Source organism: Mus caroli, unplaced genomic scaffold (genome assembly GCF_978045245.1).
Source record: "Mus caroli unplaced genomic scaffold, Mus_caroli_1 scaffold_11, whole genome shotgun sequence".
In the NCBI taxonomy this organism is placed as follows: Eukaryota; Metazoa; Chordata; class Mammalia; order Rodentia; family Muridae; genus Mus; species Mus caroli.
Genome location: NW_028227266.1, coordinates 118,566,926 through 118,590,186, shown reverse-complemented (window position 1 = coordinate 118,590,186; position 23,261 = coordinate 118,566,926). Strand labels below are relative to the sequence as shown.

The 23,261-nt window shown below is 48.7% G+C and overlaps 1 protein-coding gene across 4 annotated transcripts in view; it reads left to right on the top strand.

Moving 5' to 3' along the window:
• Scn10a (sodium voltage-gated channel alpha subunit 10) overlaps positions 1–22,569 on the top strand; it is an 83,296-nt gene extending 60,727 nt beyond the window's left edge. For 3 of the 4 annotated variants that reach the window (XM_021173168.2, XM_021173167.3, XM_085828308.1), the window contains 10 exons: positions 550–673; positions 1,880–2,034; positions 4,912–5,085; positions 9,290–9,412; positions 10,333–10,617; positions 12,195–12,248; positions 13,278–13,415; positions 14,296–14,400; positions 17,217–17,487; positions 20,886–22,569. In XM_021173168.2, coding sequence (XP_021028827.1) covers positions 550–673; positions 1,880–2,034; positions 4,912–5,085; positions 9,290–9,412; positions 10,333–10,617; positions 12,195–12,248; positions 13,278–13,415; positions 14,296–14,400; positions 17,217–17,487; positions 20,886–22,102 — 2,646 coding nt within the window. In that variant the 3' untranslated portion in view covers positions 22,103–22,569. Of the gene's footprint in view, positions 1–549; positions 674–1,879; positions 2,035–4,911; positions 5,086–9,289; positions 9,413–10,332; positions 10,618–12,194; positions 12,249–13,277; positions 13,420–14,295; positions 14,401–17,216; positions 17,488–20,885 lie in introns of all 4 variants that reach the window. The other variant, XM_021173166.2, reaches the window with a different exon arrangement.
• Positions 22,570–23,261: the final 692 nt, after the last annotated feature.

The following is a 23,261-nucleotide window of genomic DNA, read 5'->3' as shown; positions in this document are numbered from 1 at the left end:
TCCCTGCTTTCAGTACGTAACTTCTGAGCATAGGTTTTAATTTTGTTTTTGTTTTCTTGGCCATGACCCTGGCCAGGCAGGGAGGGGCCTGTCGGTGACAGATGGGGTTCCTCCCTACCATTTGGCTCCATTAGCCAAGCGATCAGGTTCACTAACTCTGGCTCCTAATTGAATTCGTCTGGAGACATTACAGGCCAGCGCTGCTGGGAGGATGGCAGGGCCCCACAACACCGCTCCCCGATTAAATATTCAAGTGCATTGAAAGCTGAGCATCTTTATGGATGTAATTATGGTGTCTCGGGCCATTGCCAGCTCTCCATCATGGCCCGGAGGTTTACATCCTGGCTCGGCCAAGCCTCAGGGCTCCACGGGGAGCATCTGTGTCCTGGCCTTAGGTGTTGAGACCCAGACACACGAGGATGCCAAAGCAGCAGACAGCAGGGCCTGAGCCCTGCAGGGATCGCAGCCCCACAGATAGACAGTGACCTTGTACAGATGTACCAGAGTCTTCAAAGAGCCACGTTCACTGCCCCAGCCTCTACCCTGCAGGGAGTGGACGATACAAGCTCCTCCGAGGGCAGCACGGTGGACTGCCCGGACCCAGAGGAGATCCTGAGGAAGATCCCTGAGCTGGCGGAGGAGCTGGACGAGCCCGATGACTGTTTCCCAGAAGGTACAAGAGTCATGGGCCTCCTCACGCTCATGTTATCCAGAGTCAGCATCCTGCCCAACACTTATCTAAGCACTTCTGTGTCCAGAACCATGACCTGGCATTCACAGGAACCAACCAAACAGGCTCACACCAGTTGGGACATCTGTGTCAGAGCACATTGTTTCCCCCCCACCTCCCCGCCCCCCAAACGCTTCGGGAAATTATAAACCAGTCCTATTGAGTGTGAGAGAGGGAAATGATACTATACTGGTGTCATTGTGGACTGGCTGGGGCCGTGAAGGACCCCCAGAAGGGTCATGGGTGTCTACTCCCTTAAATCTTTGATGACATTGCATAAAGTGGGTCTATACGGATCTACTTTCCCCTTTAGTATTTACAAAAGTGAGGCACATTACGTTCTCCATAGACACTTGTAGGATGGATGAACAGACAAATACTTCCTATTGAGAAGGTGATTATAGCCTTGGTGGCTTTAAATAAGTGAAAATTGTGGAAGCAACATCCTGTTGAGTTTCTGCTTCCACCTGCATTTAGCTAAGCTGGATGGACCCAGGTCCTATCCCAGTGGTTCCCCCAGTCTAATATGGATGGATGGATCAGGCTGTAGCTTCCCAGTGCCATCAAATTCAGGACTTGGGGTTTATCAGTCTTCCAGGAATCTGTGGGCATAAGGATAGAGACATCTAGGTTCATTTATATTAAGGAAGGAACCTAGGGTAGGCATTTGAATATCAAGGCCATGATGAAAGCCACCCCTAATGAGCTAGATCGGGAAGACAAGCTGGGAGGGACCACTCCTCTTGTGTTCCAGAAAAGGAGTCTCCCCCAGTGGTGCACACAATGGTTTCTCTGCAGACCAGAGCGACATCCTATTGCATTATCTGTCACTATCTATTCTAGCTTACCCTCTGGGCTGTGGAGAAACACTGTGACTAAAAGCATCCAAGGGGAGGAAAGGATTTATTTGACCTCTAAGTCATGGTCACTACTGAGAGAAGTCAGGGCAGGGAGCTCAAGCAAGAAGTTGAAGCAGAAACCATGAAGGAATGCTATTTGCGCTCGATCACAGGCTCACACTTAGCTAGCTTTCTTACAGAATCCAGGACCACCTGCCTAGGGAAGGGTGCTGCCCACAGTGGGCTGAATCCGCCTACATCACTGACAATTAAAGCTAACCAGGGCTCTGCCCACCATCTGTCCTCCTAGGCTGCACTCGCCGCTGTCCCTGCTGCAAAGTGAACACCAGTAAGTTTCCTTGGGCCACAGGCTGGCAGGTGCGCAAAACCTGCTACCGCATTGTGGAGCACAGCTGGTTTGAGAGTTTCATCATCTTCATGATCCTGCTCAGCAGCGGAGCGCTGGTAAGGAGGAGGAAGTGGGGGTCCCTGCCTCAGTGGCCTCCAACTAGCCTGGCCTTCCATCTAAAGGCTTTAGAGCTGCCTTGGTGGGCTGACCCCAAGGCTTGAGCTAAAAGTTCCCAGCCACAGATGGGAGGAGAGCGTTAGCCCTGTTCACCTCATGGGAGGTGCTCAGCACCTCACGTGTGATATTCTAAACCTAGATACAAACTGTTCGAACAATGAGGGCATGTCTCCCACTTAACAGATGGAAAAACTAAGACTCAAGTGGTCAGAGGACTCTCCCAATGTCACCAACTAGGCAGTAGCAAAACCTAACTTCACCCATACGTGGATCTCTAAACCCTTGGCTTTCTACCCCCCGACCTCACGAGCACACACTGCCTTTTTCTGAGGATCAAGACCGTCTTCATTTGTCTTAAAAAACCGCATGCCTGCTACTTCTTCAGATCTCACAGTTCCTTCAAGCACCATCTCCTCACATCTGGGCATCTGGAGAGCTTGTGGAAACGCAGGCCCAGTTGGAGAGCTTGGTGACTGAACCCAAGAACTTGCATTTCCAACAAACTGAAGCTTGAGGCTGACACTAGCCGCCAAGAGCCACACTGAATAGCAAGGTCTTATGGGATAGGATCTGAGATGCTCCCAAAGCCATTGGCCAAAGGCTGAGCCCTGGGGAGCCAGGAAAGGAGCCCTCTTCCCATGGACTTAGGTTCAGGGCACTGTTGAGTGCTCGTCCTAGTTAAGCAAAGTAGACAGACACCAGGAGGGACTTTCTGTCCCAAGCTGGCTGTGCTTCATACATGAGATCGCTGGTATCAAGGGCTCAGCTGGGGTCCATGCTAATCTGTTTAGGAAATGGGGCTAGAGCCCCAATTTCCTACAGCTCTATCCATATCCGTGTCTTTTTGTCTTGCTTGTCCTGTGTCATTTGCTCTCTAAAAAGAAAGCAATCTACCGAATGCCCGAGATCTGACTAAATGCCAGAATTGTTCAGTGTACATCTCTTGGCCATCAGGAAGAGCATCGGGGAGAAGCCGGTGCCGGGTGGGGGAAGGGACGAGGAAGTGGCCAAAGCTGCTAAGTGAATGGGTCCCTTCCCCTACACCTCACAGCTCCCATCTTTCCATAGGCCTTCCCCCAAAGGTCCCCTTCTTTGTTCTCTGCACCCGTTGCTGCAACCTCCTCTCTCCTCTTCTATAGTCTAGTGCCAGCCTCCCTGTTCCCAAGGGGGCACTCAGATCCTGAAACAGCTGTTCTGCCCCAGCCCCACCGCCAGCAGCTTCCCTGCAATCCCTGGCTCGTTTTCCTCTGGGACCAAACAGACATGCACCAAATTTAGGCTTCTTTATGCTTTTACTTTGAGTGCTTAAAAAAAAAAAAAAACATGAATTTTTATCTGACAAAGTAAAATGGAAAAAAAAAACTTGGAAATTATAAAAAAAAAAAAAAAAAGGTAAAGGGGGAAAATCAGCCATTTTCCTGTCATTCAAAGAGAAACCCACTTAGAAAACACTTTGGTGTGGCTCTCCCAGTATTCTCATGCAGAGAATATATAAATATTATAAAATAAATGTATGTGTGCATTCTATAATGTCTCAGGAAATATGTTCATGTAAACTCACTTAACAGCCACGACATTATCGGAACATGCCCTGTATATCCAGTTAGCGCCTGTATTCACACCTCACATAGACCACCCGTCTTCAACACTACCTTGGAGGTATTATGTACTTACTGGAGGTTTTTGAACGACAATCAGAGATGTTGAATGATTGCCAGAAATACTGAATGATATTGAATGATGATCAGAGAGGTATTTAATGGCTGTCAGGGATAGTTAATGATGGTCAAGAATATTGAATAATAGACGGAGAGAGTGAATGATACCCAAAGATGTTGAATGGTTGTTGGAGATTTATGAATACCTGCCTGGCTTAGGTTTGCTCCAAGATGCAGATATTAAAGCCATGTCTCTTGATCCATCAGCTTATTGAGGAGAACTTGTGGATGAAGCTCAGAAGGAAAGCAGGGGAAGGAAGGAGCTGAGAGACAGTGTCCAGCCTCAGTTGATCCCAGGGGTGCCTTGACCGTCCAGGGCATCACAGAGTTGTCCTACATGGAGACAAACATATATAAACCAAAGGCTCCCTGTGGATGCCTCGGACTGCCCCGGTGGGCACCAAATCTATTAAACACTTCCCAAAGTGGATTCATGTTGATCCAAACCATGAAGCTACTCCCAGCAGCTGGGGACTGAAGCCTCGTGTGACACTCTTCAGTCATGCAGACACTGGTAGCACCCGTGTCTTTAGCCCAGCCTTAAAGATAAGTTGACTAGCTTCCTGACACCTATTTGGCTCCCAAAGACTGGCTGTCTTTCACTCCCATCCATCATCCCTGAGAGGGGATGCCTAATGGACACGCCAGCATTGGGACCGTCTCTGTTCTTTCTCATCTTTGCCTCTGATAAAAGGAAAAATTGGTGTCTCTTTTTCATTTGAATTTCCTTGATTACCCATGAAATAAAACGCTCACTTTCAGAAGTCTCTTGGCAACTCTTTCCTCTCTTGTGGACTGCCTGCGGATATCCCTCTGTGCTTTTATTTTTAAAATAAGTCACTATGAGCATCGCTTTGGTTTGCCTCCAAAATCCAGCTTGAGGTTTCTTCTCTCACTTGTACCCAACAGCCCTGTGCAGTATTGGGGCTCGATGTCCCTGTGGGCTGCATAGTCTCCGTTTATGTCCCACTCAAGTTGCCGCCTCCACTTTCTGCTGAAGCTGTTCCCCGGACGCTGTGGGCAGGCTGGGGGGAGGGGGGGTCCTTGCTGTGGGTCAGGACTCCTGTGATCCTGGTCATTCTCCTCCCTGCCCTGCAGGCCTTTGAGGATAACTACCTGGAAGAAAAGCCCCGAGTGAAGTCTGTGCTGGAGTACACTGACAGAGTGTTCACCTTCATCTTTGTATTCGAGATGTTGCTCAAGTGGGTAGCTTACGGCTTCAAAAAATATTTCACCAATGCCTGGTGCTGGCTGGACTTCCTCATCGTGAATGTGAGTGGGGCTGTGGGGGGTGGAGCTGGGAATCTCTCACCAGAGGCAGGTGCCTAAGGCTAGAACAAACACACGCTGATCGGTTGTCTCTCAGGAGCTGCTTTAAGCACTGAGTGAGAAGTCAGGGTAAGTTTGCATGTCAGTGAGTGGTGAGCTCCAGGAAGCTCACAATTCAGACACGATGGTGACCCTCGGGTGAGCCTGCAGGTCTCTGGCTTCTGCTAAGTAAAGCTACTACAGCAAGATAATGTGGGCATCCTGGCTTCTGTGTTCCTTCACCCATCACCAGGGTTCTGGACCTCAGAGCACTGTGGTCTTCAAACAGAACCCATCTGCTTGCTAGCTTCATGGTCTCCATGACTGAGTTAAAGATACCCATGGAGCTTTTAAAAAACAATCCTGCGCATCCTGGACTCTGGGAGATTCCAACTTTTCTGGTCTTGGGCCAACTCTAGGCATCAGTATTTAGAAGAAGTTCCAGTCATTTCCAAGGTGTGGCTATGGCTGAGCGGAGGGCACTGGCTTCTCTTTGGTACCAGTAAAGGCATCAGAAGGTCCTGCTGGAACTCCTACGTAGGGACTCTTGTCATCTGACTGCTAACCCCTGCATCAGTGCACCGGCTGTGAGCCCCACACTCAGGCTACCGTCCTTCCAGTGGCTAACCCATTCCACTGCCCTACCTCCTAGCAGGCCGTCTCCTTCTTGGCTTTTCAATATGCCAACCTGTGTTACTTGCTCACTGTTGTCTATCTGAGAGCAGGGTAAGCTGTAGGTTGTCTCTGTCTCCCTCCTTCAGCAGCCACCTGCACCAGGGCCTTGTGATGTCAGGAAACATGTCCACATCTGGTATTTGCCTTCTGAATCTGGCTGGGCTCCAGAACAGAACATTCTGTCTAGCCTAGGTTGGCAATACCTCTGTAACAGGTCTGCATGCAACTCCCTTCAGTGAGCCAGTGGTATCAGGCCACCGTGCCACAGGGACTCACTGAGAATCAAAATCAAAATCACAGGTGACAGTTCTGTGCACGTGAAATAAAAAGGAACGGTTGTCTTCTGGCTTGCTGCCTGCTGTGATTGTGTAGAGGTCTTTGTTTTTCAGTCCTGGTCACCTTAAAGTCTCTTCTTAAGCTGCATGTGGTGGCGCACCCCTTTAATCCAAGCACTCAAGAGGCAGAGTAGGCAGATCTCTGTGGGTTCGAGGCTAGCTTGGTCTACATAGTGAGTTTCAGGACATCCAGGGCTATGTAGAAACCCTGTCTCAAGAAAAACAGAGTGGGAGGAAAAGAGGAGGAGGAGAATGGAGAGGAGAAGGGAGATAAGGAGGGGGGAGAGGAGAAGGAGGGAGAGGAGGAATCAGGAGAGGAAGAAGAGAGAGACGAAGAGGAGGAGGAGGAAAATGAGGAAGAGGAGGGGGCCTTTTCTCCCTTGTGGCTGTCTATCCTTCCTTCCACACATCCCTCTTTTTATCTGTTCCACCATTCACACTCCTTCCTCCCTCCCTCCCTCCCTCCCTCCCTTCCTTCCTTCCTTCCTTCCTTCCTTCCTTCCTTCCTTCCTTCCTTCCTTCCTTCCTATAGTCCATCCATCTTCACTTCTCCCATCTCCCCCTTTCCATCTAGTTATCCCTTCTCATTCATCTTTCTGTCTTCCCTTCATCCTTGCCTCTTTCCTTCTGTCCATCCACCCACTGGTGTTTAACCCTTCCATCTACTGTTTGGTTCATCCTTGTAACTGAATAGCCAGTCACTTAACCTCCCGTCCACCCATCCTTCATTACCATCTACCCAAGCACTCATCTACCCATCCTCCTCTTCTCCACGTGGTCCACCATCTTTCCATCCTTCCTGTTCCAGTCTAATGGTCAGTTTCAGATGTCCACCTGGGATCCCCTGGAGAAAGAGTCTCAGCTGAGGAATTCTCTAGATCTAGTTGGCCCGTAGGCATGTCTGTGGAGGGTTGCCTTGATTGTCAACTGGAATCGGAAGATCTACCCTGAGTGTGTGCTGACCCCATTTCACGGGCTGGCCCCCGAGCTGCACAACAGTGAAGACAGATGAGCAGAAGCAGTGAGCAATCACGCAGAGATCCCTGCGTGGTCCTCTGCTCTGTTTAGGGCTGTGCCGTGATGCCGCTGGGATTCCTCTCTGATGGACTGTAGCTTGGGGTCAAGCCAGATGAGCCCCCCATTCCCTTAGCTGTGTTTTGTTGGGTGTCTCATCACAACCACAGTAAAGAAGCAGAACCTGATCTATAAATGAACAGAAACAGGCTTCCCTGGAGGATGTGCAAAAAGTTGACATAAAACTGCCCCAAACCTTGTTGTCCTCAGACAGACAGAGAGCTGGGTGCCTGATGGTATCAGCCTTGTATTGATGCAAGAAGGAGGTCCATCCAGTCTGTTTTGGCTGTTGTGGGTCTGTTAGGATAGACTGCCTATTAAGAGAAAGGGTATTGTTTCAGACACAAGGATCCACATGTCAACCCCTTGCTTTCTGGAGTCCTAGTGCAAGCACCAGAGTATGTAAGGTCAGCCTGAGTTCAACATCAACCAGGATCTTGTGGGTCTGGGTACCAGCCCCATCAAGCTAAGCTTGTCCCCAGAACATTACCCCTAGCATCTTGGAGATTCCTGGGAAGGGTGACTATTTTTCCATGACAGCCTGTGTCCTTTGCTGCCCTTGGGGTACCACCTAAAACAAACTGGCAGACCCACAGGGATTCATTGCTCAGTTGTACCTCAAATGTCCACTGAATCTAGATCTCAGACAACTGCCAGCTATGAGAACTAGCTAACTTCTGAATCCCCTCTTTCCACTTGACTCTCTCACTTCACAAAAGGGCAAAAGTGTCCCAATCTAGCAGGTCACAAAAAAGGGACCAAGAGGAACCTAAACATATACATATAAGCAAGACTCGTTCCAACACGATTTTCTGAGCAAAGACAGTCAAGAGTAACCCTAAATCCTTCGAAATAAGCATATTGGTCACTTTTCTACTGCTGTGTTAAATTTCCATGTCCAAAAGCAATGTAGAGAAGAAATGGTTTATTTGGGCTTATGCTTCCAAAGGGAGAGAGTCCGTCACCACAGGGAAGCTTGGCACAGGAGCAGGAAACTGGATGGTCACTTTTCGCCCTCACTCAAGAAGCAGGGGTTGTGCTTGGGGGGAGGGGAGAAACAAGAAGTAGGACAAGGCTGTAAAGCTTCAAAGTCAGCCCTCTCCCTGCCTCCATGATCCCAGCAATGCATTTCCTCCAGCAAGGCTTCTCCCCTTAAAGGGTCCATAACCTGCCCAAACAGCATCACCAGCTGGAGACCAAGTGTTCAGATACATGAGTCTGTGGGGGACATTTCACTCTCAAACCACCACGATGAGCTTTATCATGCGTGCAATGAAGGGACCTCAGCCGCCTAGGTCTCTGAAAGCCAATCAAAACGTTAAGGTTCTTAGGGCCCTTGGAAGGGAAATGGAGTTTTATCTGCATGCATCTTGGGATAGCAGTGAGTGAGAATGAGTTTTCTTGCCCAGAACTCCATGTGTGTAATGAATAGGTCTTGAGACCATAACAGAAGACAGGGCAGAAAGAATGGAGACCCAGAGGAAGGGATGGCGCATTGTAGAATGTGGTCTGCTGGGTGTGCCATGGACATCCCACTCATGAACTCTCGGCAATGGTGATTACCTGCACAAGTTTGGGTCCATTGCTACCCTGTCACGATTGAGGAGGAGTTCATGAGGCCCCACCCATCCCCAGGGATCTATAGACAGCTAGTGGTTGCTGGAGGAAGGAGAGCCATTGTTCTTAGTGGTGCAGACTCGTTAGATATCTGTGCTCCTGTAAGCAACCCTAATGAAACTCACTGGGTCTTCTAAAAATAAGATATGAAAGTCAAAGGGATCTGATTGGAGGAGGGAGGGGTCAGTGGGTGGATGAGGGAGATAACAGGGAATCATGGGTGGTGAATATCGTGTGTGTGTGTGTGTGTGTGTGTGTGTGTGTGTGAAAATATAAAGTCCATCGTTATGTATAATTAATATACAGTAATAAACACTTTGATTCAGTAAAAGAAAAGGACTTTCAAGGTTCAGCAAAAAGTGGGAGCCAGGACAATTGTCTAGAGAGACAGAGCAAGCAGGAAGTAGGAGGCTGGGCAGAGACATTCCAGAACACTAGGATAATGCTTTGGTCTCTGCCTGCACCAGATCTCCCTCACAAGCCTCATAGCCAAGATCCTTGAGTATTCAGACGTGGCATCCATCAAAGCCCTTCGGACTCTCCGTGCCCTCCGGCCGCTGCGGGCTCTGTCTCGATTCGAAGGCATGAGGGTAAGACCCCGTTTTGGAACTTTTCTGATTAGCACCATTCTGCAAACCTTCTCTAACTTCCCCCACCGCTATGTCCTCCATACCGCTGTCTCAAAGTGACAGGTCCCACTTCCAGTTATCAGCTCTGCATTGTCCCTTCCTGATCAGGGTCTGATGACACTGTGTCATCTAACTCTCTTGTCTCCCTCAAGTCTGATCTTAAGAACCTCTTTTCTTGTCACCCACAAATGCCACCACCCCCATGACTCAGACCTTACACCCTCAGGGAAGGGGACCTGGTTATTCTCTACCTCTTGGTCTTATCCCTAAGTACGTCCAGAGCTCTCACTGTTGCATTTCAAGTGAGTCTTTTTTCTGGTACTCTGCGTAAATGTAGAGATAACCTCCACCCAGCACCTCAGCCAGAGTCCACCTGAAGGTGTCCTGGCTCTGGATACAGCCTCTATGTCCTGTTGATTTCTCCCCGCCCACCCTGTCCTTCACTGCAGTCAGTTTCCTCCCAGTCTCACCTCCACCAGTGGCTCAAAGCCATCACTATAGCTTTGCAAATAGCAGTGTAGTTTTCAGATCAGCTGTGGGCTGGAGAGATGGCTCAGTCAGCACAGAGCTCACCTTGCAAACATAAGGACGTAATTCAAGCCCCAGACCCCATGTAAAAAGCATAATTTAAAAGACTGGCCTGGAGGTGCATGTGTATAATCTCAGCTGGGGAGGTAGAGGTGGGCAGATCCCTGGGGCTCATTGGCAGCCTACCCTACCTGGTGAGTTCTAGGCCATGAGAGACTGCCTCAGAGGAGGTGGGTGGGATTCCTGAAGATGACACTGAAGACTGTCTTCCAGTCTCCACATGCAGGTATGTGTGTAAGAAGCACAGACAAGTGGCATTTGGGGATTTCAGGTCTTCTTCTGTTTCCCACCAGGTAGTGGTGGATGCCCTGGTGGGCGCCATCCCCTCCATCATGAACGTCCTCCTCGTCTGCCTCATCTTCTGGCTCATCTTCAGCATCATGGGTGTGAACCTCTTCGCCGGGAAATTTTCGAGATGTGTCGACACCAGAAGCAACCCATTTTCCGTCGTGAATTCGACATTCGTGACTAACAAGTCTGAGTGTTACAATCAAAACAACACTGGCCACTTCTTCTGGGTTAACGTCAAAGTCAACTTCGACAACGTTGCTATGGGCTACCTCGCGCTTCTCCAGGTGGTAAGTCAAGTCTGAGATCCATCCTTTCTGTGCCTTTGGCTGCTTAGTAAATGGAGCTTCCAGATACTTCCGTAAGATGCTACATAGAGATGCTACAAGAGGCAGCACTGAGTGTGAGCTGAAACCACTCTATTTCCACAGATGACAGCCCTAGATGAGAAGACCTCACTAATGAGTGTGAGCTCACAGGGATACTGTTGGCTAAGTCTACATAATAAAATAAAAAGATGGACCGTCCATGAGGCTTGTGATTGGTAGGGTTACAGAGCAGGCTTGTATACAGGGCTTTATCTTTCGCTTCTTGCTATCTCCTGTATGATAAATCAATTACAGCTAATTGAGTTTGTTGCGATGATGGATACTATTGGTGATAACGGCCAAGTGTGTTCATGCTGTACACTTGTCTATATCTATACCTTCACTCAGTCCTGTGTTCACTGTGGTGTGGTTACAGTTACTTACACATTTGTCCCATTTATTTGCCTATGAGTTCCTGTATTCCACCCCCTGGTTCATGCGTTGAAGGAACAAGTAACCGCTGTGTAGCTGTGGTCTATCAGGCACTAGGTTTAACCCCTGGAGATGATAGTCAGGACAGGATGCAGGAACTGGGGCTTTATGAGAAAACTGGACAAATGTGTTATTCAAATAGCCCATCAGACCCTGTAACAGGCTGGAGAGAGCTAAGTCTCTTTCATGCCTGGGATATGTTAAAAGCACATCTGCTTTTGAGACTTCAAGGATGCTAAACCTGGGCCTGGGAGGTGGCTCATGAGCAATTACTATGTAATCGTGAGTTCAGATCCTCTTCGCCCATGTAAAATTCTGGGTGTGTCGGCACTCGCCTCTAACCCCAGTGCTGGGGGTGTGAAATCAGAAGCATCAGGAGAGCTTGTTGGCCACCATCCTAGCTGAAGAATAAAGTGTGAGCCTCGGGTTCAGTGAGCAAGTATGCCTCAAGGGAATAAGGCAGACAGCAATTGAAAAGGATGCTAGACAACTTCCTCTGTCTTCTGCACACATGTGCATGAAAACAGGCAACACACACACAAAGAATGCTAAAATAAGGGCAGGAAACTGGGTGGGGAAGAGGGAAAAGAGGAAATTTCGGGTAGGATGTAGTATATGAGAGAATAATAAATTAAAATTTTAAATAAATAAATAAATACATACATACATACATTTTAAAACCATTGACCTTTTGAAAAGAAAGAATGGTAAAACTGGAGACAAGAGATGTGGTCTTGTTCACACTTTCAGATGTGTTTCTTCTTATCTTTGTCACATGCATTAGCGGGGAAATGATTGAGAAAATGTCAGCCCAGCAGGGCACAGAACAGCCTGTACCTGTTGTCCCTATCACTAGACAAGTAGCGCCCCAGCTCAAGCTATGTTCTAGGAAGTTCCATGTCTTTGGTACCACGCTATTCTGGATTACATGGAGACATGTGAAATTAGTCAGGTAACTTAAAGATGTTTTTACCCAGTGTCTTGCTCTCTCCCATTGAGCCACCTAGAGCCAGACGGGTCCAGTTAAACAGACAGACACTGATTGTCATCCACCTTCTCGTTTCCAGGCAACCTTCAAAGGCTGGATGGACATTATGTATGCAGCTGTCGATTCTCGAGATGTGAGTCTCCACTCGTGTGCTTTCCCGTCTGTGTGTCCTGTTGCAGCGACTCTGTGTGATGAAATTTAAAAGGCCTTGGTGCCAGAAGAGTCAGGCACGCACAGCTTCCCACAACCCATCTCTGTGGCAACATCCAGCGGCTATGTTTTTGGGTCTTTGAGCCCTGCTAGCCTGCCTCCTTCTGTGCGTGCTCCTTAGACTTCTCCAGCATATCTGCTGCCACTGTTTAGCGTCAACAGCTGTGTAGAGAGGTGGCTCGATGTATTACTTTTCTTGTTGCTATGACTAAACACCTGACAAGAAACAATGTAAAGAAGTTGTTTTGGCTTACAGTTCAAAGGGGATATGGTCTCCCCTGGCCTGGAAGACATGATAAGAGAGGGAGGCATCTGGTCCCATTGCACACCCAGTCAGGAAGCAGAGTAGACAGGAAATAATTCACATCTTTCAGCCAGCTTTTCTATCTTAAATGTTCCACAACCTTCCTAAACAGCAGCACCAACTGGGAACCAAATATCCAAACACTAATGAACCTCTGGGAGTCGTTCCACATTCAAATCCTAACAGTAGTACTGGTGAGGGGAAGGGCCCCTTCCTGCTATGGTAGGCACAACTGACATCCTGCCAGTGTCCCCTCGTCCCCTGGGGTTCCCATCCTCTGTTTGAAGCCTTTCTCAGCTCCTCGGATCTTGCTCCGTGGCTTCACCCAGCAGGACAGGGGTGGGATGTTCCTGGACACCTCTTGTTGTGGGGTTCATAGACAAGCATCATACTTCCTTATTCATTGGTGGTCCCATTGTGGGTTGTGTTCTCCACCAGGGTGGAGCTACAGTTGCCTGCAGCAGCAGCCACCTAGTTATTAATACCCCTTCAGCACCTCTCACCTGCGGCTTCTTCCTAGCCCCCTCAAACCCCCCTTCATGGGATAAAAAACCAGGGTCATGTCTCCAGGGTCATGTCTTGGCATTGGCTTTCAGGGGAACCTAAGCCACTCGCCCTCGTTGCATCTCCTGTTTTATTTGACCACAGATCAACAGTCAGCCCAATTGGGAGGAGAGCCTATACATGTACCTATACTTCGTCGTCTTCATCATTTTCGGTGGCTTCTTCACGCTGAATCTCTTTGTCGGGGTCATCATTGACAACTTCAATCAACAGAAAAAAAAGATAAGTGGGCCTCCGGCGTGTCCGCCGCAGCAATGAATCTTGGGCTTCCCTTCCCTCAGTCAGCCGTGGCCTCGTGGCTAGAAGCCAGTGAGACTTACAGTGCTTCCTGTCTGTAGGACAAGCTGATATTCGATCCTTGGGTTTGGTCCTCACCGATGTCTGGTGACTGCCGCAGCTACTGCTTGGGGAGCTATGTTTGCAGTGTTAGCCATGCTCCTCGAGAGTCCCATTCTCTGGGAAAGTGACTGTGGCCTCCTCAGCTGGAGCCAAAGTCCCAGAGGAAGCCTTAAGAAGTTCCGATAGGGAGAGAGAGCTCTAGCACCTGCCACTCTAGCGTTAAGCCCCCAAGAGACAGAGTCAGGACGTCTCAGGAAGGACCAACGCCGCCGCCGTAGGCACTCTCAGAATCCCAACCTTCTGGGGAAGGAGTTTCTTACCTCCACCCTCCCCGTAGCTTCATAGGAACCTATCCCAATTATTTAGCTATATTTATAATATAAGATAGGAGTGTTAAAGGTATAAAACACTTTCCCATTGTGCCCGCATCTACTCCTAGAGTCCTATCCCCAAGCCCTCTCCACTCTCAGTACTGTAGAATAGAAACAAGCTTTGCTTCAGAAACCCGGGCACTGGGTCTTACCCAGGTGCTCACCTCAGAGTCTTTAGTGGGCATAGCACTGTGGTAGAGCATTTGGCTGTAGAAACAAACCTCTGCAGGGAGTCTGCAATGGGCCATTCCCTCTCAGGCCAGGCCTTCCCTGATCATTCTCGCAGAGGAGATAGGAAGGCTGACGTGGCCCTTCCTCTCAGAACACTCAGGTTTTGGCATGTCTGGGGGATCTTGTTATTTTAATAACATCAGCAGGTCCTTCTCCTCTACCTAGGGGGCCAGGACATCTTCATGACAGAGGAGCAGAAGAAGTACTACAATGCCATGAAGAAGCTGGGCTCCAAGAAACCCCAGAAGCCCATCCCACGGCCTTTGGTGAGCCCCTGGGTTTCTCTCTTCCTGAGCAGGTTTGCAAATTAATTCATCCTAAGCCTGGGCTGAACAGAAGCCTGGCCAGCTCTGTGTGGGGAGATCTGGGGTGAGTTTAGAGGTGGAAGTGATGAGGCTCCCAGGCCCCAAAAGTGAGAAGTTTAAATAAAGTGAAAGCAGCTCTGTGGGTGCGTCCGTCACGCTTGTCTGATGAGTTCTATACTGCCCAACAACCTTAGGCTTCCATGGTGGCCTTGGAAACAGTACAAAATAGTAAGGGTGGTTAGAATTTCTACCCCATGGTGTGGCCCTCCTATGGGTTACTCCAGTGAGTCCAGGCTGTCAGGACATTTACAGGGAGGAGAGAGCTGTCACGTTCAACACACTTTGTGTGTCGATAATGAGAATCGATTTGTTGCTATCTAGAATCTGGTCAGAAGTATCGGATCAGGAATGAACCGCAGGAGGTTCCAGGCTCTAGAATGGCAGGGGCACCTTTAAAATCCTATAAGATGAAGATAACTGGGTTTGGGTGAGTCTGTGCAAGAGTGTGCTGGGCTTCCTGAAGATGGACACACACACACACACACACACACACACATTTATACACATCATATCACATACACATGTGCACAAGCACCTGTGCGCACACATCAGTGGGTGAGAACAACCTCAAAGTTAACAGATTCAGGTGGGAGCTGAGTCCAGCCAGTGAGACTCAAGTGAGAGGCTAAGAAGCAAGCAGCTGAGCTCCAGGGCCTTCGCTGGCTTCACACCATCACTGAGCTCCCGAGGAAACCAGAGCCCTGTGTTCGAGCCACTCCTTAGAGTAAGCAAGCTTTTGATGTTTCTCTCCAGCCTCTCCACACTTCAGCAGCCCACAGGCCACTGGAGCTTCTTCCTCTCATTATCCCTGGGATGAGGTGGGCTCCATTTCAAAAACTGCCCTGTAGATACAAATATATGGAGCTACTGTTGGAATTCCAGGCAACATGGTCTGTGTTCTGGCCAGCATTCATAACCTGATACCACCTGCTCAGCCACATAAGCCTGATCTTACCTAATGCCTAGAACAAAGAAGGAAATGCAAGGGAGATTTTTCCTACTTTATCCAATATTACTGGAAATTTTAGGGTACAAGCCTGGCTCTGGCAGACCTAACAAGTGGGACTCTAACTCCCATCCTCAAAGTGCTAAGTAGAGAGACAAGTAAGACTGGAAACCAGAGAGAGGAGATTATTCAACATGGCCACAAATAAAGAGGAAGAAATAAAGAGATCACAGATGCCCGAGTCTATCCTCTAAGTCCTGATTTGAGTTTTAGGTTGAAATAGACAGTGGGAGATATGCATAGGAAGCCCTGGCCAAGTGTGGTCCTGCCTGTCACTGACCTGTCACTAACTCACTTCCAGTCTATCCTGTAGCTTGACCAGTTGCCAAAACTGTGAAAAATCTCTTCCAGGGAGACAAGCTCCCCTCTGGCTGGCACAGGGCTTTGCTCTTCTATTCCTTCACCCAGCATGAGACTCCTAGGGAAATTCAGTTGCTCAGGGTCTGTGTACCAGTAGTCCGATGGTCAAACGGAGGGGCACAAAGGCCTCCACTCCTCCCAGGACCAGCTTTCTTTCCATCCGGCATCTGTCTCTGGAATGTTCCACCGATGTGTTTGGGAGCCAAGCAGAGCATTGGCTGAGACACTGTGTGTGGGTGTTGCTCAGGGCAGAGCTAACACAGGACCACAAAAGGAATTCCCAATCATGCAGGCACCCCACCCCTTGCCTATGGTAAAGCCCACATTCTGAATCTTGTCTTAATTGTTGGGAAAGCTAAAGGCTCTACAAGACTGGGTGATTTTATTCTATAGTGCTCTCTCTTATAGAAATCACTAAGAGTAGGTTTCACATACTCCACATTATGAGAAAATAATAGACTCTGGGCTATCCTGTTGTCAATCACCCTTCACCATCCCTGAGGGCACAGAGCGTGATGTGAGCCCTGCCCACAGGTTGAGCTTGGAACAGCCAAAAGTTGGGCTGCCTACCCTAATCTGATGCTTGCATGGTTTGAGTAGAAGTCATGTAACCATGAACCGGCCTCTATATTTTTCTCTGCATTTTCAGTGATGACATGGGAGGGGCTAAGTGGCTTAAGCCAGTAGTCACACACAGAGCCAGGTCCTCTCTGGTCTGATTCTCTGCTCTAACCCAGCAGGGTAGCAACCTCACCCCCACTGTGAAGCATCAGTAGATATTGGCTTTGCAGGAGCACTTCCCCCCACCCACTTGAAAGCTTCTGGAAGAATCCTGGAAGGTTGTTCACCCAGACCCTTGTGGCCACACACATGGAACCCTGGACACAGTATCCATCCAGCGAGAGTTATAGATATAGTGCACACTAGTCAGCTATCAAATGTTGAGGCATTTAACTCGCAGTGCTCGTTCTGTCTTCTGTTCCCTCAATTTCCTGAGGACCTTCTGCATGGAGGGCACTATGCAGATGCTAGAACTCAAACTGTAAGCAAGGTGGACACAGGAACTGCCCTCAGAGAGGCTGCAGTTTGGTGATAGAGGCAAATAACTAGCAGAAACCACACACTGTCAGCTTATAGGCTGGAGGGCTTGCAAAGGGAGGAAGAATGGGGTAAGAAAGACTGGAGTTAGAGGAACCCTCATGGCTAGGAGTTGGATACAGGAGACTGAAACAGCCTGGCCTGAGGTTTCCTCTTCTCTCTCTCTCTCTCTCTCTCTCTCTCTCTCTCTCTCTCTCTCTCTCTCTCTCTCTCTCTCTCTCTCTCTCTTTCTCTCTCTCTCTCTCTCTCTCAGAATAAGTACCAGGGCTTTGTGTTTGACATTGTGACCAGGCAAGCATTTGACATCATCATCATGGCTCTCATCTGCCTCAACATGATCACCATGATGGTGGAGACTGACGATCAGAGCGAGGAGAAGACGAAGGTCTTGGGCAAAATCAACCAGTTCTTCGTGGCCGTCTTCACAGGCGAGTGTGTGATGAAGATGTTCGCCCTTCGGCAGTATTATTTCACCAATGGCTGGAATGTGTTCGACTTCATCGTGGTGATTCTGTCCATTTCTAGTAAGTGGCAGCCGTGTGCTGGGGGAGCCTCGTGCCTGCTTGGGGGTGTTTAGCTCTTCCTTTCAATTCAAGGAAGCTGCTAACTTGATTTATTAAAAAATCCCTCCTCTCTCTCTGTGCCTGTGCCTGTGTCTGCCTGTCTGTCTGCCTATCTGTCTGTCTCTCTCATGGTGTGTATGTGTCTGCCTGTCTCTGTCTCTCTCTGTCTCTGTCTCTCTCTGTCTGTCTCTGTCTCTGTCTCTGTCTCTCTGTCTCTCTGTCTCTCTGTCTCTCTCTCTCTCGGTGTGTGTGTGTGTGTGTGTGTGTGTGTGTGTGTGTGTGTGCAGGCACAAATGTGTCATGATGTCCATGTGGTGGTCAGAAGGCTCCTCTGGTATCAGCCCTCATCTTCCACATTGTTTGAGCCAAAGACTCTTACTGTTCTCCGAGTTTTATACCAGGCTAACTAGCTCACACTTCAGGTGATCCTTCTGCCTCCACCTCCCCCCTTGCTGTAAGAGCACTGGAATTACCTGCGCATGCTCCTATACCCTGCTTTATAAGGGAGCCATCTCCCCAGGCTCAGCTCACATTTCCCAGCACATGGTCTAGGTTAGAAGATCCCAGTCTGTGCAGCCTTCAAAGGCAGCAGACTTTAAATACCCACAGGATGTTCCCAGAAGATGATGTTCAGAGAGCTTCACCTTGTTATCACGGGAACAGAAAAGTGAGGGTCTATGCATTGAGATCAATGCTATAAAGACACTGGGTGTTGGTGAAGCCCCTATATTTTGGGTGCAGTGGTTCTGGGGTTGAGATCTGATGTGAGAAACGAAGCCACTCTAACTGCCTACTTACGGGGTTCTGAGCACCAGGCTGGGGGCAACAGATCTTCAGCAGCCCTGTGTAGGAGGACCAGGCTGGGGGCTACAGATCTTCAGCAGCCCTGTGTAGGAGGGGCCACTGATCTCATGTTATATATTTACAATGGGGCCTTGGAGGTTAGCAATGTTAGGTCAAAGTTACAGAGTAAATCCAAACTCAGACCAGGCTGTGCTCCCTCGACACAACAACCAAGGCCCGCTGAGCGAACAAACTTGCTTAGGCTCCTAAGGAATGCAGCCATCTGAGGGAAAGGCCGCAGCAATAGCGTAGGGTGAATTGTCATACTGTGTTCCCAGTCGGCTCGAGCTCTCCTTTCCATTTAGTCCGGGACCCCAGCCCGTGGCATGGTATCACCCACGTTCAGGGCTGATCTAAAAGCTAAACTTTTCAGAAATGACCTGAGACATACCCTGAACTGCGTCTCCCAGGTTATCCTAAGTCCAGGCAAGTTGACAGTGAAGACTGTCACATTGTCCCTGGGCCTGTGGTTTAATTGACCTCTGATTCTTCAAAGGACACATCCTGACTCACCAATTTGGTATTGAATCATAAACATGCACTGGCCAGTTATACCCTGGGCCACCCACTTCTCATGGGTTTAATTTCCCACTGATTGATTTGCTACCAATCCCTGGCAGCATCTTTATACAAGTGATGGCAAGCCATCCTCCCAACCCTGACTCCAGTGTTAAAACCGTATCTTGGGTGGCATTTATTTGTTTGAGATTTTTTTTAAATCTGTCTTTGTTTTGTCCTGGTATTACTGCTGGGTTGTTGCTGGGATTTTTAAAACTACATTATTGAGTAAAAATTGACATACAAAAAGAAATACTGCATGTACTAAATATATACAACTTGTCAGGCTTGGGGGTTTGTATATCCACGAAAGCATTTCTACAGTCAACACCATAAGGGCATCCATTGCCTCTGAAAGTCTTCTCCCTTCTAATTAGTCAGTTCATTCGTTCCTTAGTGCTGAGATTTACACTATTGGCTGGGTGTGGTATCCCAGCTAGTAAAGCCAAGTGCCTATAATCCGCGCACTTGAGAAGCTGAGGCAGGAGGAGTACTGTGAATTTGAGGTCAGCTGGGTTACAGTGAATTCAAGGCGAGCCTTGGCTGTAGAGTGAGACTTCCTTTAAAAAGCAAACAAAAAGCAAACAAACGAGAGCCCTCCCTCTCAGGCTCATGTGACTTCACACAACAGGAGGTTTTGTAGTCGGTTGGCTAGTGGGTTTGGGTTTTTTATTTTGTTTCATCTGTCTTTCAAAGTAAGAGATTCACAAGGACATTTGGATGGGAGCTTGCTTGTCTGGCCAACCATATCAATGATATAGAACAACCATGTGTCCTGTGCCCTGTGATGAGGGCTTCCAACTACCAGTTCCTGGTCCCTTTGTGGCAGCCCCATCCACTGGGCAGGAGAGTCCACTATGGTGGAAACTGCCTGAAGAGGCTGCCTCTCCATCTTCCTTTGCTTCCTCCTCTTTGTCTTTCCCACCAGAAGGACATTTATTGTTGCAAGTGTGCATTCTCTCTCTCTCCTGAACAATCCTGGGAAAACCAAAGATGCACAGCACTTGTCTGGAAGGAGAGAAACCTTCCAGGGAGGAAGAGTGCCAGAGTTGAAGTGGACTTCCCGAGAACTTTCCCAGAGCATCCGTAACCCGTATGTGCACACAATCCCACAGGAGATGACATAGTGGCTACACGCACTCTTCATCTTCCTGCCCTTCCTCATCATGGGTAGGATGGGAGACATAACTGACCCTGAAAATGCCTATCTCTGGGCCCTAACCTAGGGTTCAAGTACAGCTGGACATGAAAGAGATAAATTAAAACCATTGTGCAGGCAGCTGGCCATTCAGAACCAATCTCATTCATCTGTCAGCAAGTTACCCAACTCCTAGCCTCCCTTATAATTAGTGTGAGTTCCGTACAATTATCTGTGTGCCCGTGTGCCAGGAACTGAGTCAATCTTCACAGTAGGAGACAGGGAGATGAATCATAGGGTGGTCCTGGCCTACCCAGAGCACAGACCAGGAAGGAGAAGTGGGTATGGTGGTACTGTCATGTTGAAAGCAAAGCACTATGGGTACGTGGACTAGACCACAGTCACTTCCAGCTGAACTTGGCTGTGGAAGAGAGGGGGTTTCATTGTGATTATTAATACATATTAATTGAACAAATTAATGGGATTCACTGTGATATCCCTATACATGCTTGTAGATGAAGAAGAAGAAGAAGAAGATGAAGAAGACAAGGTTTTAACCAAACCACAGAAGCTAACTAATAAGATATTCTGGGTAGGGAGAAAGATAAGAATGTAGCAGAAAAGTTGAAACACCACCCAAGGAAGGGATGATTACTGCAGTGGACAGTTGCTGAATGGTCTGTCGGACCAACACCTAGGTCAGGCTCCCAACCCAGACTCCTGGGATACAGATGCCTATACTGAGAAATGTGATCACAGCCAACCTAATCAGAGCTCACGATCTGAGACACTAATTAGATAATTCTCTGCCGTTTCACAGGTCTGTTGTTTTCTGCAATCCTTAACTCACTAGAAACTTACTTCTCCCCAACGCTCTTACGCGTCATCCGTCTGGCCAGGATCGGCCGTATCCTCAGGCTGATTCGAGCAGCCAAGGGGATTCGCACGCTGCTCTTCGCCCTCATGATGTCCCTGCCCGCCCTCTTCAACATCGGCCTCCTCCTCTTCCTCGTCATGTTCATCTACTCCATCTTCGGCATGGCCAGCTTCGCTAATGTCATAGATGAGGCTGGCATCGACGACATGTTCAACTTCAAGACCTTTGGCAACAGCATGCTGTGCCTTTTCCAGATCACCACGTCGGCTGGCTGGGACGGCCTCCTCAGCCCCATCCTCAACACAGGACCCCCCTACTGCGACCCCAACCGGCCCAACAGCAATGGCTCCAAGGGGAACTGTGGAAGCCCAGCGGTGGGCATCCTCTTCTTCACCACCTACATCATCATCTCCTTCCTCATCGTGGTCAACATGTACATTGCAGTGATTCTGGAGAACTTCAATGTGGCCACAGAAGAGAGCACGGAGCCCCTGAGTGAGGACGACTTTGACATGTTCTATGAGACCTGGGAGAAGTTTGACCCAGAGGCCACCCAGTTCATTGCCTTTTCTGCCCTCTCAGACTTTGCAGACACGCTCTCTGGCCCTCTTAGAATCCCAAAACCCAATCAGAATATATTAATCCAGATGGACCTGCCGTTGGTCCCCGGAGATAAGATCCACTGTTTGGACATCCTTTTTGCCTTCACAAAGAATGTCTTGGGAGAATCTGGGGAGTTGGATTCTCTGAAGACTAATATGGAAGAGAAGTTTATGGCAACTAACCTTTCAAAAGCATCCTATGAGCCAATAGCAACCACCCTCCGGTGGAAGCAGGAAGACATCTCAGCCACCATCATTCAAAAGGCCTATCGGAACTACATGTTGCAACGCTCCTTGACGCTCTCCAACCCCCTGCATGTGCCCAGGGCTGAGGAGGATGGCGTGTCGCTCCCCGGGGAAGGCTATGTTACATTCATGGCAAATGACAACCGTGGGCTCCCAGACAAATCGGAAACTGCTTCTGCTACGTCTTTCCCACCATCCTATGACAGCGTCACCAGGGGCCTGAGTGACAGGGCTAACATTAGCACATCTAGCTCAATGCAAAATGAAGATGAAGTCACTGCTAAGGAAGGGAAGAGCCCTGGACCTCAGTGAAGACACTCCAGCATGCACGGGGCGGGTTCTAATGTCTTCCTCTGCCGTGCTGACCCTTTCCCTCCAGAGGTGGCACCGACTTACAGCCTCACCGATGCATGTCACTGGTCATAGTGTCAGAGCTGAATAGGGACATCCTTGAGAAAGCCCCCACCCCAATAGGTATCAAAAGCCAAGAGTACTCCTCCACTTTGACGTCTCTTCCGAACTTTCAGAAGATGACATCGCTTTGGGTTGTTTGTGACCAGAGATGTAATTTACCAACTTCTCGGAACCAGAACTTCCAGAGACGCATGGCAAGGACATTTCTGGTGGTCTCAGGCGATCTTGGAGAAGTCGCAGAGGGATGGCACTGTTGCATAGGGGTGGCACTGTCGCATAGGGATGGCACTGCTAATGAGGGTTTGCATGACTGCATGCTCGCAGCTGCCGGACAATACCTGTGGGTCAGCCATTAAAATTGATATTTTTAAAGGTATAGCCAGAGTAACATATCTTTTGTGTGTATGTGTGTGCACACGCATGTGTGTGTTATGTGTACACATGTACACATGCCTTTAGAGGCCAGAGGTCAATCTCTGGTGTCATTCTTCAGGCACTTTTTGTGATAAGGTCTTTCGCTGGCCTCGAGCTCTCGTAGGCTCTGCTGGCAGGGCATGAGCCCCAGGGATCTACCTACCTCTGCCCTCCCCAGCTGTGAGATTACAGGCACACTCTCCAAATACCTGGTGTTTTTACATAGGTTATGGGAGGTAAAATTCAAGTCCTGGTGCTTGTTTATAAACCAAGACATCTCCCCAGACCCCTACTGTTATATATCTTAAAGTATCAGTTTATGCCCCTCCCCATACATGTATGATACTAACATGTGCCATGAGCTACTTTCCCTTTACTCTCAGGGCTCCTGATGCTCTGCGATATACATATATATATATATATATATATATATATATATATATATATATATGAAATTGTACATGTGAGTACAAGTCCATAGATGGCACTGAGTCCCCTGCAGCTGGAGTTTACAGATGTTTGTGAGTCGCCTGATGTCGGTGCTGGGAACTAAATTCAAGTCCTCTGCAAGACGAGAAAGTACTCTTAACCACCTAGCCCTAACTGACTCTATTTTAACTCTGTACTGATTGCCTGGCTACCT